This window comes from Rattus rattus, chromosome 7 (genome assembly GCF_011064425.1).
Source record: "Rattus rattus isolate New Zealand chromosome 7, Rrattus_CSIRO_v1, whole genome shotgun sequence".
Lineage (NCBI taxonomy): Eukaryota > Metazoa > Chordata > Mammalia > Rodentia > Muridae > Rattus > Rattus rattus.
In genome coordinates, this window is record NC_046160.1 from 86,533,704 (window position 1) to 86,552,755 (window position 19,052).

Consider the following 19,052-nt stretch of genomic DNA (forward strand, 5'->3'; position numbering starts at 1 on the left):
CCCTTATGCAAACAAGACCCCGCAGCTCTGTGTTCAGAGAGATGAGGAAGCTTACGCTGTAGTCTTTAAGAAGATTGGCAGTGTGCATGTTTGACGGTGCTCCCCCATTGTCAAAGCCATAATCTAATCGCATATCCACAATCCTATCTTCTCCCAAGTTTAACACAGCCAAGCCTGACCTGAGAATTTGCAGTGACCCAGTGTGTTACCTGTATGGCAGAGTGATTGTTGTGTGGGCTCTCTGTGTGCGTTATAAGGAAACATGTGACATGTTTAAAGAAGTGGGGAAGCCCGTGGTAGCCGCAAACCCCGAGTTAGCATTCCCCTGTTTGTATGCGCTGCAGTACAACCTAGAGTATCTGGACGCCAGCCATAACCATGTGATAACCCTGGAGGGCTTCCGAGGCCTGATGAAGCTGAAGCATTTAGACTTGAGCTGGAATCAGCTCAAGAAGACGGGCGAAGAGATCAACGTGCTGTGCAAACACACCACCAGCCTCCTCACCCTGGACATCCAGCACAACCCCTGGCAGAAGGTATGTAGCAGGCACCACTAGAAACGCAGACACTCTGAGTTCAGAGCCAGTCTCCCTGCCTCACTGGTCAATCAAGCCGGAAATAGACAAGCACACCTATCCCTGTGCTTCCTTCAAAATCCTGTATAAGAGTGTTCAGAGTGCTGATGTAATGGATGGAATGTCATGTATGAAAAGGCTGTGCTGTCATGCCAGATACCTTGTAACCCGTGGCAGTGTGAATGCCGTTATGGCTCTAAGAGTGATAGAAGTCATTGTCATTTACAAATTTCCAGAGAATTCAAAAGTGCTAGACTGTTTTTATAATGACACAGGGAGCCAAGAATAATCTGATATGGTAAGGGAAACACACTGGTAAGAAGGGATCAGCATTTTGTAATGTGCCCTAAACTCTGGATAATAAATATATAGGTTTACTATGCAGTTTCCATTATTTATTCTCTTTAAAATGTAAAAATCATATCTCTTCATAAACTTAAGTTATAAAATCATATTGTTATAGAAGGAAATTTGAATGCTATTTTTATTATTGTTCATGTTATACCTTTAAGGCTATCACTAAGTATTTTAAATGTGCCCAAGTCTATAATTTTAAGAATCTTTTTATTGCTTCTAAAATGTACACAGAGCCAGACACTGCACTTGAGAGGCAGAAGCAAGAGGGTTGTGAGTTCAAGGCCAGCATAGGTTCTGTAGGGAGACCACACTCCACAAATAAATAACTAAATGATGCTTGTAAGGTTATGTTTAGTGTTTTAAAAGTACTAGTAAAATGGCTGGTTCTATTAAGTGGACTGTATTACTGAATTTCTAACACTGAATTTAAGCTAGGTAAAACAATAGTGTTCTGTTCTGTTTTGTTCTGTTGCCAAAGCAGACTTCTCCAATGGCCACTATCTCCCTGTAGTCAAGTTGGACTTCAACTTGCTGAGTCCAGCTCAGAGCTCCCTGGCTTCCTGCCCACTCAATAAGCATGAGTCTCCACCGTGGTTCCCATCATCCTTTTCACCAGACACTTTCCAACAGCTCCTGGGATCTCCCACCCAGAGCAGTAGACTCACATCCTGAAAATGGAACAGATTTATCCTTACATAATTTAATTCCAACTATTATTTAAAGAATGAAATTAAGTCTTTAGTTTTAGAAGCTAAGTAGTTTTAGAAGAGAGATATACAGTTTTCAATTATATGGAAAGGAAGTGTTACTTTCCCATGCCATGATACATGTGGTGTCTAATGAAAATGAACTTTTTGATATTTTTTCCCAAGCCAGCCACATTGAGGCTGAGTGTTATTGGCAGACTAAAGACTCTTACGCACTTAGATGGACTCCTCATCTCTGAAGAAGAAACCAGAGCAGCTCTGAAGTTCATTAGTGGAACAAAGATTACTCAGGTTAGCATCAGTAGGTAACTCTTCCCTGTGTCATACAAATAACACTTTTCTGGCTTATTTTCTTTCATTAAGCATGATATTCTCTCCTAGCATATTGATAAAAATCGACATATACTTGACAGTTTTCCTACATCAATGTGCCACCCATACCCTCCCCCATAAATGGCAGCAGGCTTTATGAATTATCTTGGATCAGCCCCAAATGCCAGCCCCTCCACCAATATCTCTAGGGTAATTACTTTCTAATCACATGAACTTACTGAGTCTTTTCTAGAGGCTACATGAAAATAAGCAGTATTTATGTATGCAGTAAGCTGAGGAGGCTATGAGAGAGCATTAGTACACATTCTACTTAGTATCAGTCTTATGAGTAACCTGCTTAAAACAAGCTAACCTGTTAGCCTGCAGGATAGAGATACATACATTACAGAGAGAGAATCCTGCACTTTGGATGTGGACAACCAACTGAGGGAAAACAAAACAATGAAGGGGGTTGGAAAGCATTTTACTGGGTAGGATATCGGAAGAGCCAGCTAATTCAGAAAATGATTCTTTACCATACTAACATTCAAAAAACAAGGTTCAAGTACAATGATTTGCCAATTAATACAGATTGCCAAAAAGTTTGTTGCAGCCAGAATATGTAACAGCAATTATAATTGTTACAATTGTTTTGGAAATTTTATTTGACTTCCTACCTCTCTCTTCACTCCCTCTCCTCCCTTCCTTGCCCTCCCCAACAAACTTCTGTAACTTTATATTCTCTGAAGAAACCCTGAGTATGCCCAGGAGTCATGCCCAAGAGCACGAGGGTATCCACGGGGGTAGTGCTCGATAGCCTTGGGCTCAGCAACAGTACTCATGGTCAGCAGAGTCATTAAGCGAAATCTGTACAAGGCTAGGGATGTAGCTCAGTTAGTGCTTGTCTGCCATGCAAAAGGCATTGGGTTCAATTCTCAGCAGCCCACGAACCAGGCGTGGTGTGCACATCTGTATCTGGTGTGCTTGGGAGGGGAAGGCAGTGGACTCAGAAGTTTGCCATCCTAAGCCACATAGGAGGATGTTCTGTGCTACATGAGACTTTGTCTAGAAAAGGGAAGGAGCAGGGAGAGAGAGACACACACACAGAGGGGGTTTACACACCACTGACTACAGCTAACCCAGCTCAGTGTTGCAGCACAGACGAACTGCAGAGTGTTGAGAAGCAAGTAAGTGCAATGCACAGTTTGGTTTCCAAAAAATTCAAACAGTGTAGGGCTTAATGATGCGTTGTGTCTGAGGAGAGAGAGAAAGGAGTGGATGGTAGACAAACATGCAGGAGGGATCCCATCTAAGGGGAGATGCAGGGAGCCCTTGGACTGGGACCCAAGGGGCCTGCAGGACAGTGGTACTGTTCTAGATCATGTGTGGTCTCATGGGAGCATTATATGGATGTTCATAGTATAAACATTCTTAAAGCTGTGGGTAGGAAAACAAGACAAACTGAAAATTAAAACTTATCTGGATATGGAGAGTATTTTAGGGAAAGGGAAGGTTTTAAAATCATTAATTGGGCTATTCACCTACTGTGGGAAATAAAACTTTTTAGCTGTGTATAAATGAACATCATTATGCTGTCCCTTTTATTCATTTTGTGTTTTTTTTTATTAGTTAACTCTCTTACAGCATTCTAGCTCTAAAGAGGAAAGACCTCGGATGCTCAGTATATGGCCTTCTGCCAAAATTCTGACCCAGATTTCAAAGTTAGGACCCCACTTTCATCTGACTGGGAACTGGTACTTGAAGGTAATGACTCATTCATTAAAACTTGTGTCAGCTTACGTTAATCTCTGTATTAAACATTGGTGTGAACCATGAAGAGGACACAGATAAGAAACAGAAACACAAAGAGATAAAATGGGAAAAGAAGACTTAAGATGTACTTCCTTGGCAAATCTCAAGTATATTATACAGTGTTTCCAACTGTAGTCATAATATTATATGTTAGCCCCTCCGAACTCACTGTTCTTGAAAAGTTAAAACTTAGTGCCCTTTGACTCCATTTCCCTGCCCTCCCATCTCCATCACCAGAAACTACCAATCTCCTCTCTGTCTCTGTGAGTTTAATTACTTAGAGTCCACGTCTCATAGAGATCATGGCCTTTAATTTATAATGCATGGCTATCAAATTAAATAATATACTCTAAATATCATTTTAAATGGTAAATTATGCTTCAATAAAGTTGAGAAAACATACAAGGCAATTTATGGTTTTTAAAGTAATAAATGTACCATTGTTGTTGATGTTTAAAAACATGAAACGACAAGACCAAGTTCTAGAATGGTGTTGCAGACTCCTCTTCAGCTACGGTTATTACGGAATTGGAGACGTAGAATGAAGGGTATAAAGTGAAGAGTAGACTTTGATACTAAGTTTAGCCAACTTAATGCTCCGAGCCAGAGATCAAGCAGCATCCTGATGGCAAGGGAGTAGAGATTTCTGCAAGAGGATCTGGGAATTATCGAGGCCTCGGCCAGGGACAAGTCACAGCCTCAACAGCTTCTTGCTGCACAAGGTCACCTGACCGTATCAGAGTCCTTTCTAATGCAGACTTGAACGATACCAGTGAAGCTAACAGAACCCTTGAAAATGGGAAACATTGGTGACATTTTTCTCGTATAATATAGGTTATTATTGTGCTGCAGTGCAGGCACAATGGTAGTCCCGAATCCTGGAATCAGAGTGATGCTTTAAATATGTTCCAAGTGGGGCTGAGATGGCCAGATTTTTATAACCACCACTAACTAACAATGAGCCAGGCTAGGAATGAGTGTGCCCTGAAGCAAAGTGACTCTGCAGCTGAGGCTGTCCCCAAAGGGACTGACAGCTCTACCAGGAGCTGTCCCAGTAGTTGCAGTGACTGACCCAACTGGCACACCACTGTGCCCAGATCACAACAACCTCCCTAAACCCATTAGAATCCTGTCGTGCTTTTACTTCATTGTAATCTAAGACTTTTCCGCATCATTAGCTCCTGAAGGAATTCTAGCATTTACGTATCACATTTGGATTGTTTTTGTTAGCTTTTTAAAATCTAATAACTTTGAATTTGTTTGCAAGATTCAGAAGTAACATGTAATATAAATTATCGTATAGATAACTGCCTTAAATTTAGATGGACAACATCTCTTTGAAATCACAAATCTAGAAAAATTGGAGAATTTGAAATGGGCATCGTTCAGCAATAATAACCTCTCCAAAATGGAAGGCCTTGAGTCCTGTGTCAACCTGGAGGAGCTCACATTAGATGGCAACTGCATCTCAAAGATAGAAGGTAAGATGTCACAGCCCCCCACAGCTCACGCAACCAAAGGGGAAGATGTCTAGAGAAGCTTCCGGAAGGCCTGTGTTGGAATCTTCTGCATACCTGTGGACAGGATTGAGCTGAACTGCTAAGCACAGTGAACCCCAGCAGCTGTCAGCCCCCCAGCTCTCCTTTCTCATGCAGGGGATTACCATCAATTACTACACTCAGTGTGTAGCCATGTAGTCAAGGTGGTCATGAACATTTGTAGCACTGAAGAAATGTATGAGTGAGGCTTTCTTTGGGAAAGAGCCAACAGTCTCCCTTCATTGTGCAAGATGTGGAATTAAGGTGATATTTAGAAATGTGAAGTCAACAGAAGTAAAAATTATACTCACTGGAAATTAGAAAATGAAAAAAAGTCCTGTAGACATCTTCTATGGCTTCACTTCCAAACCACTTATCTGCTTTCCTAAGGTCTCAGTCATAAAGACATGAGTGCATGTTGATGGTTTAAAGTTTAACATCAGATTCTTTGCCAGAGAGTGAAGTCTCCTCCCCCCAACAGCTACCCTAGATTCTCCAGATAACATTAGTTTGTGCTTATCTGCAGCTAAAACACATCATTTACAGAGCGTACTTTGAAACACACTAAATATTCTGCAGCTGTCTTGGATTCTATCCCATCCCTTGCTTGATGCCTTTAAAAGAAAGAACTTGAAAGTTTCCTCTTCTGGCCTGCTAAAAACTGTCTCATAGTCTTCCTTCCTACGAACAGTTGTGCTTAATTCTGTATCCCCTTAGAAGTGCGTTTTCACACGACCCTTTATGGTTGAGGAAAGAAAATGATTGTATCCTTTACCTGTGGCTCTGTCTCACACATTTGACGAAGGTGACTGTGACTCCAAAGTTCTTTCAGCCAGCTGTGTGGTGACTCTCGTCAGTAACCCTGGCACTCAGCTGTCTGAGACAGGACAACTGTGAGCTGTGAGTTTGAGGCCAGTCTGATCTACATACTGAGACCTTGTCTTTAAACAGAGAAAGAGAAAACTTCCTTTCAACTTCTCTCTCCTGCCTGCATGCTTCTCCACTGTAAACATTAGATCCTACTGGGAATGGCCAGCCCTCAAATTTCATTCTAAAAACAATTTTAGGCATGTGATGTGATAATTAGGAAAAATGGTTGCCATTAAGACAGCTGAGTCCATAATTTCCAGAGCGTTTACACTTTGGTTTCTAATCTTTAGAGTTAGTTTAAAATGAGATCTAGTAGCTATTATATTTTTATTTTTATTTTTGAAGGAGAAATTGTTACCTACAAAATGCCTTTCTTTAACATCTAAGAAAAGTGAATCTACTTAGAAATTCAAAATCAAAATTTGATGCATGAGTGGAGCTTTCTACACATGACTCTGTCCTTCTGAAACACAGAGAAAGAACTGATTCACACAAGGAGCATCGGTGCAGTGGCTAGCTTGTTCTGTTTGACACTAACCCGCCGTCTGAGTCTCTCCTTGGCTTTGCTGATTTTCTAGGCATCACCAGGCTGACTAAACTAAGCCGCCTCAGCATGAACAACAACCTTCTCACCGGCCTGGAGAAGCACACGTTTGATAACATGCTTCATCTCCACTCCCTCTCTCTTGAGAACAACAGGATCACATCACTGAGCGCTTTACAAAAGACATTCACTCTGATCGAGTTGTACATAAGCAATAACTACATAGCCGTGAACCAAGAGATCTACAACTTAAAGGTGACTGCCTGGGCTCTCAGTTTTCTGCTTTTAATAGCATTTACTGTTTGTTTACACTACGGAAGCCATACTCACTACACCGAGTTTGTTGAAACAATAAGGAAGAAAATCAAATAACAAGGTTTATTGAAATGCATTTGCACTCATTTTATGTAAATGTACAAATGACAGCATTCTGATACAAGTATGGGGTAACTTTTTATCAGCATACTTAGTGGTGCAAAATCATTTGTTTCATTACGACATTTTCCCGGCACATACAGTTGCTGTGATCATATCCATACCCTTGCTGCCCCTACCTCCTGCTCCTCATCCTTTTCCTCTTCCCACCCTCATGGCCTTTGTTTTCACTAGCTCCATATATGAGGGAAATCACACAATATTTGTTTTTCTGAGACTCTCTTATTGTAGTGCATAATTTTAAAAGGACCCACGCTTGTTCTGGCTAGGTGCCAGCATCAGCATCTTGCCCATCCCCCACGGCTAGCTCCAAGTGAACCCCAACAACCACTCTGGTCTCACTCAGCTCCCTCTAGCCCCATGAAAGGAAAACACTAGGAACTTACATTTATACCGGAAACTTACATTCATACCAGCCAGATTTATATTGGTAAATCTCCAACCCCAAAATGCCCGTGCAAAGAAAATACAACTCAGTTAATATATTTATAAGCCGCACACCTAGGTTGGACAGATACGGCATTACACTACTCTACTGTCCCGCTGGGAAATCCCTAGCTACTTGCAACTCCTCCAGACCACATGGTTCTGCTCCATCTTCTACCTCCTCTTCCTCTATCTTCTCCCTCTGTCCTCCTCATCTTTCTCTTCTTCCTTCATCTGTCCCTCTCTAAAACTTCCAGCCCTGCCTTTTCCTTCCACGGCCCCATCACCAGCTCTAGCCTTATTTGGCCAATTAAGGTTTCACCTGAATACTTCATCTACTCCTTGTCTGGGCACCTCTCTTGCGGGAGCAGAATTAGCAACAAAATACAAATAGCAATCCACAACATCTTATTTTTCATGAACACTCAAATTCCATAATTATATATATGATATAGTTGAAATATTAAAATTCAAGGCTGTCTCACCTCTGGGAAAATAACTTGATGGAGTATGGTTGATTTTCTATGTACATAATATAATGCATTCTCATTATCTAGGGTTTATGCAACTTGGTCATTCTAGACATGTATGGAAACATTATTATATGGAACCAAGAAAACTACCGGCTGTTTGTAATATTTCATCTTTCTGAACTGAAGGCCTTGGATGGAATGTCAATTGTAAGTTTTTTTTATGAATCATAATATTTGATCCACAGTGCAGACATTTGCATACTCATAGGTCATAAGCATTTTGAATATTGATTTATCTCTAGAATTATACTGAACCCTACCATGCTTATTAAAAATCTCCTTTTCCAAAGCTCTTTTTGGCTCTGGATCTTACAACTCACTCACCTAGCCAATTCTTAGTAGTCTTAACATGAGGCAGAGAGGGAAGATGGAGTTTACTTTTTCATACAGTGAGTTGGGTGGCTCTAAACTGAAGAGTGGGCTCAGCAGGTGAGGTGCCCATAGCACAAGCATGAGGCGCTGAGCTGGGATCTCTGGATCACATGTAAAGCTAGGCAAGTTCTGCACCCGTAACCCCAGTGCTCCTCCAGTGAGATGGGAAGCAGACACGAAAGACTCTTCAGATGCTTTGGGCAGGTCACCTGGTATACTCAGCACTGAAAAACAGGAAGGACCTGTGCCCAAGGTGTCCCCTGACCTCCACACGCAGAGACACTCGGGGAAAAAGAGCTCTTTTAAGAAAAGCAGCAGTGGAGGTGGAGCTCAGTGATGGGTAACTGCCTGTTGAGTGGCGTTCTGGGTTGAATCTCTAATCAGTGCTGCAGCAGACAAGGCCCAATCCTACGAGGCAGAGTAGAAGTACACACCTGAGTACCATCATGTTTCTTAGTTCTGGGGAAATACAATGTTGGCAGTTATGGAAAATATATTTGAATCCACAAATGTAGTGTGGTAAGATTTCTTAAAAAATAGTAAATGGAAAACCCAGGGTTTAGGAATGAACACAAAATCTTCATGTGAACACCCGGGCTCTATAACGAGTTCATGGGGGACTCCCAGGATCCATGTAACAGGTAAGTGCCAAGCAATTCTATGAAGGATGCAGTTCCCTAGTGAAATATTATCTAGCCCTCATCAAACAGAAATGTACATCAAATTTTCTAGAAAATTGAGAGACAACTCCTGGTGGTTTAATACTCTGAGACACTCTGAAGAGATTACTAATCCCACATTTTCAGGGTCTCACTGAATAAAGCATCCTATTCCAATAAATACAAATTCTCTGGAAGTGTGTACATTGGACTCATTCCGTCATTCAGCCTTCACTGAGGGTGGATTCTTCCTCATAGTCTTAATTTAACTGGTATACATTCGCTCTAAATATGTTAGAGCTCTTATCCTTCTTAACTGCCCTCATTTAAAAGGTGTCAGGAGAAAATATTTTCGTTGGGGGAGTCTTGTTCTGTTCACTAACAATATTATGCAAGTATTTCCTTTTTCACTTTAGTATGTCAAAAACTCAGGGCCAATTTTATGATTCAATAGTAGAAATTCTACAGGATACTATATTCTCTCTGTCCCTAACCCTAGTTTTTATCTGATCTAATTTATGCTCTTGTTGGATTTTTGTTTGTTGGTTGTTGTTGTTGATGTTATTGTTGCTTTTTGCTATTTTTTTTATCTTTATTAACTTGAGTATTTATTTACATTTCAATTGTTATTCCCCTTCCCGGTTTCTGGGCCAACATCCCCCAACCCCTCATAATCCCCTTCTATATGGGTGTTGCCCTCCCCATCCTCCCCCCATTACCGCCCTCCCCCCAAACTGCCAAATGTGGGGCAGGCTCTGAATGGGTGTTCCTTCTGCCTCTGTTCTAAACTTTGCCTCCCTATCCCCTCCTAAGGCTATTCTTGTTCCCCTTTTAAAGAAGGAGTGAAGCATTCACAATTTGGTCATTCTTCTTGAGTTTTGTGTGTTCTGTGCATCTAGGGTAATTCGAGCATTTGGGCTAATAGCCACTTATCAATGAGTGCATACCATGTGTGTTTTCTGTGATTGGGTTACCTCATTCAGGATGATATTTTCCATTTCCATCCATTTGCCTATGAATTTCATAAAGTCATTGTTTTTGATAGCTGAGTAATACTCCATTGTGTAGATGTACCACATTTTCTGTATCCATTCTCTGTTGAAGGGCATCTGGATTCTTTTCAGCTTCTGGTTATTATAAATAAGGCTGCTATGAACATAGTGGAGCATGTGTCTTTGTTATGTGTTGGGGCATCTTTTAGGTTTATGCCCAAGAGAGGTATAGCTGGGTTCTCAGGTAGTTCAATGTCCAATTTTCTGAGGAACCTCCAGACTGATTTCCAGAATGGTTGTACCAGTCTGCAATCCCACCAACAATGGAGGAGTGTTCCTCTTTCTCCGCATCCTCGCCAGCATCTGCTGTCACCTGAGTTTTTGATCTTAGCCATTCTCACTGATGTGAGGTGAAATCTCAGGGTTGTTTTGATTTGCATTTCCCTTATGACTAAAGATGTTGAACATTTCTTTAGGTGTTTCTCAGCCATTTGGCATTCCTCAGCTGTGAATTCTTTGTTTAGCTCTGAACCCCATTTTTTAATAGGGTTATTTGTCTCCCTGTGGTCTAATTTCTTGAGTTCTTTGTATATTTTGGATATAAGCCCTCTATCTGTTGTAGGATTTGTAAAGATATTTTCCCAATCTGTTGGTTACCATTTTGTCCTAGCAACAGTGTCCTTTGCCTTACAGAAGCTTTGCAGTTTTATGAGATCCCATTTGTCGATTCTTGATCTTAGAGCATAAGCCATTGGTGTTTTGTTCAGGAAGTTTTCTCCAATGCCCATGTGTTTGAGATTCTTCCCCACTTTTTCTTCTATCAGTTTGAGTGTATCTGATTTGATGTGGAGGTCCTTGATCCACTTGGACTTAAGCTTTGTACAGGGTGATAAGCATGGATCAATCAGCATTCTTCTACATGCTGATCTCCAGTTGAACCAGCACCATTTGCTGAAAATGCTATCTTTTTTCCATTGGATGGTTTTGGCTCCTTTGTCAAAAATCAAGTGACCATAGGTGTGTGGGTTCATTTCTGGGTCTTCAATTCTATTCCACTGGTCTATCTGTCTGTCTCTGTACCAATACCCTGCAGTTTTTATCACTATTGCTCTGTAATACTGCTTGAGTTCAGGGATAGTGATTCCCCCTGAAGTCCTTTTATTGTTGAGGATAGTTTTAGCTATCCTGGGTTTTTTGTTATTCCAGATGAATTTGCAAATTGTTCTGTCTAACTCTCTGAAGAATTGGATTGGTATTTTGATGGGGCTGCACTGAATCTGTAGATCGCTTTTGGTAAAATAGCCATTTTTACTATATTAATCCTGCCAATCCATGAGCATGGGAGATCTTTCCATCTTCTGAGGTCTTCTTCAATTTCTTTCTTCAGAGGCTTGAAGTTCGTATTGTACAGATCTTTTACTTGCTTGGTTAAAGTCACACCGAGGTATTTTATATTATTTGGGACTATTATGAAGGGTGTCGTTTCCCTAATTTCTTTCTCGGCTTGTTTCTCTTTTGTGTAGAGGAAAGCGACTGATTTATTTGAATTAATTTTATACCCAGCCACTTTGCTGAAGTTATCAGCTTTAGTAATTCTCTGGTGGAACTTTTGGGATCACTTAAATATACCATCATGTCATCTGCAAATAGTGATATTTTGACTTCTTCTTTCCCAATCTGTATCCCCTTGATCTCCTTTTGTTGTCTGATTGCTCTGGCTAGAACTTCAAGAACTATATTGATTAAGTAGGGAGAGAGTGGGCAGCCTTGTCTAGTCCCTGATTTTAGTGGGATTGCTTCAAGTTTCTCTCCATTTAGTTTAATGTTAGCAACTGGTTTGCTGTATATGGCTTTTACTATGTTTAGGTATGGGCCTTGGATTCCTATTCTTTCCAGGACTTTTATCATGAAGGGGTGTTGAATTTTGTCAAATGCTTTCTCAGCATCTACTGAAATGATCATGTGGTTTTGTTCTTTCAGTTTGTTTATATAATGGATTACGTTGATGGTTAAGTTTTCAGTATATTAAACCATCCCTGCATGCCTGGGATGAAGCCTACTTGATCATGGTGGATGATTGTTTTGATGTGCTCTTGGATTCGGTTTGCCAGAATTTTATTGAGTATTTTTGCATCGATATTCATAAGGGAAATTGGTCTGAAGTTCTCTTTCTTTGTTGGGTCTTTGTGTGGTTTAGGTATAAGAGTAATTGTGGCTTCATAGAAGGTATTCGGTAATGCTCCATCTGTTTCAATTTTGTGGAATAGTTTGGATAGTATTGGTATGAGGTCTTCTATGAAGGTCTGATAGAATTCTGCACTAATTCTAATTCTCCCGTCTGGACCTGGGCTCTTTTTAGTTGGGAGACCTTTAATGATTGCTTCTATTTCATTAGGAGTTATGGGGTTGTTTAAATGGTTTATCTGTTCCTGATTTAACTTTGGTACCTGGTATCTGTCTAGGAAATTGTCCATTTGCTGCAGATTTTCAAGTTTGGTTGAATATACGCTTTTGTAGTAGGATCTGATGATTTTTTGAATTTCCTCTGATTCTGTAGTTATGTCTCCCTTTTCATTTCTGATTTTGTTAATTTGGACATACTCTCTGTGTCCTCTCATTAGTCTGGCTAAGGGTTTATCTATTTTGTTGATTTTCTCAAAGAACCAACTTTTGGTCCTTTTTGTTTCTACTTGGTTGATTTCAGCTCTGAGTTTGATTATTTCCTGCCTTCTACTCCTCCTGGGTGTATTTGCTTCTTTTTGTTCTAGAGCTTTTAGGTGTGATGTCAAGCTGCTGACATATGCTCTCTTCTGTTTCTTTCTGCACGCTCTCAGAGCTATGAGTTTTCCTCTTAGCACAGCTTTCATTGTGTCCCATGAGTTTGGGTATGTTGTATCTTCATTTTCATTAAATTCTAAGAAGTCTTTAATTTCTTTCTTTATTTCTTCCTTGACCAGGTTATCATTGAGTAGAGCATTGTTCAACTTCCATGTATATGTGGGCGTTCTTCCTTTATTGTTATTGAAGGCCAGCTTTAGCCCATGGTGGTCTGATAAGATGCACGGGATTATTTCTATCTTTCTGTATCAGTTGAGGCCTGTTTTATGACCAATTATATGGTCAATTTTGGAGAAAGTACCGTGAGGTAGGTGAGAAGAAGGTATATGCTTTTGTTTTAGGATAGAATGTTCTATAAATATTTGTTAAGTCCATTTGGTTCATGACTTCTCTTAGTCTGTCTATGTCTCTGTTCAATTTCTGTTTCCATGATCTGTCCATTTATGAGAGTGGGGTGTTGAAATCTCCTACTATTATTGTGTGAGATGCAATGTGTGGTTTGAGCTTTAGTAAGGTTTCTTTTATGTATGTAGGTGCCCTTGTATTTGGAGCATAGATATTTAGGATTGAGAGTTCATCTTGGTGGATTTTTCCTTTGATGAATATGAAGTGTCCTTCCTTATGTTTTTTGATGACTTTGAGTTGAAAATTGATTTTATTTGATATTAGAATGGCTACTCCAACTTGCTTCTTCAGACCATGCTTGGAAAGTTGTTTTCCAGCCTTTCACTCTGAGGTAGTATCTGTCTTTGTCTCTGAGGTGTGTTTCCTGTAGGCAGCAGAATGCAGGGTCCTCATTGAGTATCCAGTTTGTTAAAATATGTCCTTTTATTGGAGAGTTGAGACCATTGATGTTGAGAGATATTAAGGAATAGTGATTACTGCTTCCTGTTATATTCATATTTGGATGTGAGATTATGTTGTCTGCTTTTCTTCTCTTTGTTTTGTTGCCAAGACGATTAGTTTCTTGCTTCTTCTAGGGTGTAGCTTGCCTCCTTATGTTGGGCTATACCATTTATCATCCTTTGTAGTGCTGGATTTGTAGAAAGATATTGTGTAAATTTGGTTTTGTCATGGAATATCTTGGTTTCTCCATCTATGTTAATTGAGAGTTTTGCAGGATACAGTAACCTGGGCTGGCAGTTGTGTTCTTTTAGGGTCTATATGACATCTGTCCAGGATCTTCTGGCTTTCATAGTCTCTGGCGAAAAGTCTGGTGTGATTCTGATAGGTCTGCCTTTATATGTTACTTGAACTTTTTCCCTTACTGCTTTTAATATTTATTTATTTTGTGCATTTGCTGTTTTGACTATTATGTGATGGGAGGAGTTTCTTTTCTGGTCCAATCTATTTGGAGTTCTGTAGGCTTCTTGTATGTTTGCGGGCATCTCTTTCTTTAGGTTAGGGAGGTTTTCTTCTATGATTTTGTTGAAGATATTTACTGGTCCTTTGAGCTGGGAGTCTTCACTCTCTTCTATACCTATTATCCTTAGGTTTGATCTTCTCATTGTGTCCTGGATTTCTTGTATGTTTTGGATCAGTAGCTTTTTCCATTTTCCATTATCTTTGACAGTTGTGTCGATGATTTCTATGGAATTTTCTGCTCCTGAGATTCTCTCTTCTATCCCTTGTATTCTGTTGGTGATGCTTGTATCTACGGCTCCTTGTCTCTTCCTTTGGTTTTCTATATCCAGGTTTGTTTCCCTGTGTCCTTTCTTTATTGCTTCTATTTCCATTTTTAATTCCTTCAACTGTTTGATTGTGTTTTCCTGGAATTCTTTCAGGGATTTTTGTGATTTCTCTCTATAGGCTTCTTTATGTTTTCCTGTGTTTCTCTAAGGGAGTTCTTTATGTCTTTCTTGAAGTCCTCCAGCATTATGATCAAATATGATTTTAAATCTAGATCTTGCTTTTCTGGTGTGTTTGGATATTCTGTGTTTGCTTTGGTGGGAGAATTGGGCTCTGATGATGCCATGTAGTCTTGGTTTCTGTTGCTTGGGTTCCTGTGCTTGCCTCTCGCCATCATTTGTCTCTGGTGTTACCTTTTTCTGCTATTTCTGACAGTGGCTAGACTGTACTATAGGCCTGTGTGTCAGGAGTGCTGTTAGACCTCTTTTCTTTCAGCCAGTTATGGGAACAGAATGTTTTGCTTTCGGGCGTGTAGTCTTTCCTGTCTACTGGTCTTCAGCTGTTCCTGTGGGCCTGTGTCCTGAGTCCACCAGGCAGGTCGCTTGGAGCAGAAAAGTTGGTCTTACCTGTGGTCCCACAGCTCAAGTTGCTCGTGGGGGGCTGCTTTTGAGCTCTCGGTGAGGGTGGCAACCAGGAGGGCCTGCATCACCTTTTCCTGGGAGCCCCCATGCACCGGGGTCCCAGATGGCGTTAGGTGTTTTTCTCTGGAGTCAGAAATGTGGGCAGAGTGTAGTCTCTTCTGGCTTCCCAGGCGTGTCTACCCCTCTGAAGGTTTAGCTCTCCCTCCCATGGGATTTGGGTGCAGAGAACTGTTGACTGAGTCCCTTCAGGTCCGGGCGGTGTCTGGACTGTAAGTGCTGTTTTTGTTTTTGAGACAGGGTTTCTCCATGTTCTCTTTTTAGCAGCCCTAGCTGTCCTGGAACCTCTTCTGTGATCTAGACCTGCAACTAACTCAGACATCTGCCTGGCTCTGCTCGCAGAGTGCCGGGATTGAGCATGTGTGCCACCACTTCCTAGCTGGCTCAACTTACCTTGTCCTTAGTCTTGATCTTCTTCATTATTTATTATTCATGTTTTTATTGTTTTTTATGTTTGCTGTAAGCTGCTCTAAGTTCTTTGTGGAATGGAGTATGTTATAAATCTATGAATGATTAATGGGACATAAAGACTAGGCTCTCTCTCTCTCTCTCTCTCTCTCTCTCTCTCTCTCTCTCCTCTTGCTCCTGCTCCAGCACCTTACTCTCCCTGTTCCCTCTCCCCCTCTCTCCAAATTAAAAAATAAATAAAAAAAAAAAAAAGACTAGGCTGAAGAATTGGACTTCAAGTTAAAGAGAATGGGAACACACCAAATAGTTTTCAGAAGGATAATTACATATCTAGAATCTAGAACTGTGTATTAAGAATTGTCATCTAGGGCTGGAGAGATGGCTCAGCAGTTAAGAGCACAAGATGTTTGTTCTTCCAGAGATCCTGAGTTCAATTCCCAGCCACCACATGGTGGCTCACAACCATCTGTAATGAGATCTGATGCCCTCTTCTGGTGTCTGAAGACAGCTGCAGTATATAAATAAAATAAATAAATCTTTTTTTTTTCAAAAAAAGAATTTTCATCTAATAGCAGTATTCATGGCAGTAGAGAAGATAACAACAAAGAAAATTACTAAAATACACCAGAAACAAATAATGAGAAAGTGAACCAGAAGAGGTGACTTTAAAAACAGAAAGATGGCTGGGCAGTGTGGATGCATGACTTTAATTCTAGCCATTAGAGGCAGAGGCAGGCAGATCTTTGTGAGTTAGAGGTCAGCCTGGTCTATGCAGTAACTCCCAAGACAGCCAAAGCTATATAGAGGGGCCCTGTCTCAAAAAACAGAAAACAATCAAATAAATAAGTAAAACAGAAAACTGAAATTTATGAGAATCAATAGGGCCTCTTCAGTCATACCATGCTAAATGTGCCTGCTCTTCTCTAATCCTGTAAGCTAAGGAGGGTCAGGCCGAGTTAGTACATGTACAGGAGAACTACCAGGGGAAATTGACAGAATTTATCAGCCATACACAGCAAACATGAAAAGATACCTGCTGATGGGGTCCAGGGATCACCACACAAACCACTCCGGTCTCAGTCAAACAAGAATAGTTTATTACACACACACCAAGACTGACCAGTCAGGGGATTAGGGGCACAGCATACATAGATTTGGGAGCTAAGATTCTCAGGGATGGTTTATAAAGGCAAAAGGCACAATGAGCTCATGCACAGTTTCAGGGTGGTCCAAGCTAATTTGGCTAGCTAAATAAAATAGTTCTAACTGACCTTTAATCTGATTGGTCCTAAGCGGAGCCTACGGTTGTGGAATTTCCAAGAAAAACAAAGCTCAGAACATAACAGTATATGTGGTCAATCTGACCCTGAAGGAAGAATTTTCTGTGTCAGCATTACAACAACAATATGAAATGGCTGGCAGGCATGAAACAAAAATGGCTACAGTTATGCTAGGGAATCTGGTTCTAACGACTACGAAGTTTGCAACTACAATAAAAGTGTTAAGGGGAAGTTGAGTTTACCTCTGGATTCTCAGCCTTCATAAAAGAATTTTAAAAGAGACTCACTAAGAAGCTTAAGGTCAACTTTACTAATGTATAAGAGAAAACAACAGGTAAGCAAGTTATAAATCTTGGCAGTCATTGGGAAGGGTCTGTGGAAGGGAGGGAAAGAGAGAGCCTTGAGTTAGGTCTGCATGCTCTGCAAGGGAGGCCAGCAGCCAGGCACATGGCAGCAAGCAGGTACACAGCAAAGGAGGTAGCTTCAGAGGAGGATTGAGAAGACCCAAAATGCTAGAGAAAAACATGCACAGGCTTTGGTTAGTAGCCCTCCCACACACACCCCCAAAAAAGTGACAGAAAAGACGGCTAGACCTTAAAAGATCAGCCTAGTGACAGATCCATGAGTGACCACACTGCAGGTGATAGTCCGAAGAAAAAGCACATCACCTCACTAACAGGAAATTATTCCTCCCAGTGTTTCAGCACATCTTTGAGTGAATAAACCTTCCTGAGGGGTGATGCCTTGGAAAGGGAATTGACAGTTCTGGTGAATTAAGTCTCAAGAGAGGAAACAATGGTATGTCAGGTCTCCACTCAAGCCAGAGCCTGATTCCACACTTTGGAGGAGGAGGAAATAACTTTCCCTTGATGAGCATCGACAGATCTCTGAGAGTCTCCCAGACTACTGTAACAAACAGGCCCCAGGAGAGAGGAGCTTCCAGAGAAGAGCGTTTCAGATTAATTACATCTCATGATTTGGTTATCTGCTGGAAATATCAAGCAGGCAGTTGAAGTCCTGAGACTATATTTGAAATTTCATTCATATTTTTTTAAGAATAAGAACTGGCTTGAAGAGAGCTGATAGTTTAAACTGAAAGCATTTGTAAGGCTGTCTAAAGAAAGAGAATACAGAATGCAAGGAAGTTTCGGTAAGGCTTTGGGGGAGGGGTATCCTAGCACTTGGTTTCCTAAGGAAGGAAGTGAAAAGGTATGGAGCCAGCCATCAGGGCCAAAGATGCTTCTGTCTGTGATCATGTGGCCAAAAGCCACTGGCTTCTGGCGATGAACTCCTGATGAGCAGGGGAAAGAAATTACTTTGATTCTTTTCTCTTTGACTCAGGCCGCTCCCTGACCAGGCTCGAGGTTTGGAGTTCCTTGACTCTTCATGAGCCAGAGAAAAAGGAGAAGAAAAGAGTATGGAAGGAAAGGGAAGAGAGAAAGAGGGGGGAGGGGCATACTGGATGAAGCTGAAGAAGGTTGTGCCACCATTTTCTTGTGGTTCTTAGTTTTTATCTTTTCCCATGATAATTGGTCACACGGCTTTCTAAGAATTTTTTACAGTCTATGAGTTCATACTAAGTTTAAGGCAATAGTTCATGTCATAGATCAATAAGACTTAAGGATTACAGCAGAATTGTTTACATGTCTTTCCATTAAGGCTATTACCTGTCTAAATATTCATTATCTGTTACTAGATCCATAAGTTCATAATAAGTTTAAAGCAATATTTTTATGTCATAAATTAGCATGGTTTTGTCAAGAGATAAATCATCTGCCTTGTATCTCATTATTTGGAAGTCTTATATAGATAAACTAGACTATTATTTATTTTCTGTTCTTTTACCTACAATAAATTGACCATTCTTAGTTTATGACCTTCAGTTACCAGATAATGGTCTCACACCTAACCTAAAAGGAATGTTTTCCTTGATTGTAAATTTGTTCCAAAACTGTTTTCTTTTCCTAGTGCAATTAGCCTGTGACATAAGAAGTTTTACAGAGCTCTATTTGCAGCTTTTATTCTATAGGAAGTTTGAGATTACATATATCAATTTAGGAATTCTAT

The 19,052-nt window shown here is 40.6% G+C and overlaps 1 protein-coding gene across 1 annotated transcript in view; it reads left to right on the forward strand.

Moving 5' to 3' along the window:
- The window catches only part of Lrrc9 (leucine rich repeat containing 9), a 72,972-nt gene that overhangs the window by 29,076 nt on the left and 24,844 nt on the right, over positions 1-19,052 (forward strand). The window contains exons 17-22 of the mRNA XM_032909121.1: positions 345-536; positions 1,805-1,930; positions 3,581-3,715; positions 5,067-5,244; positions 6,750-6,970; positions 8,134-8,256. Of these exons, the coding sequence (XP_032765012.1) occupies positions 345-536; positions 1,805-1,930; positions 3,581-3,715; positions 5,067-5,244; positions 6,750-6,970; positions 8,134-8,256 (975 nt within the window). The remainder of the gene's footprint in view (positions 1-344; positions 537-1,804; positions 1,931-3,580; positions 3,716-5,066; positions 5,245-6,749; positions 6,971-8,133; positions 8,257-19,052) is intronic.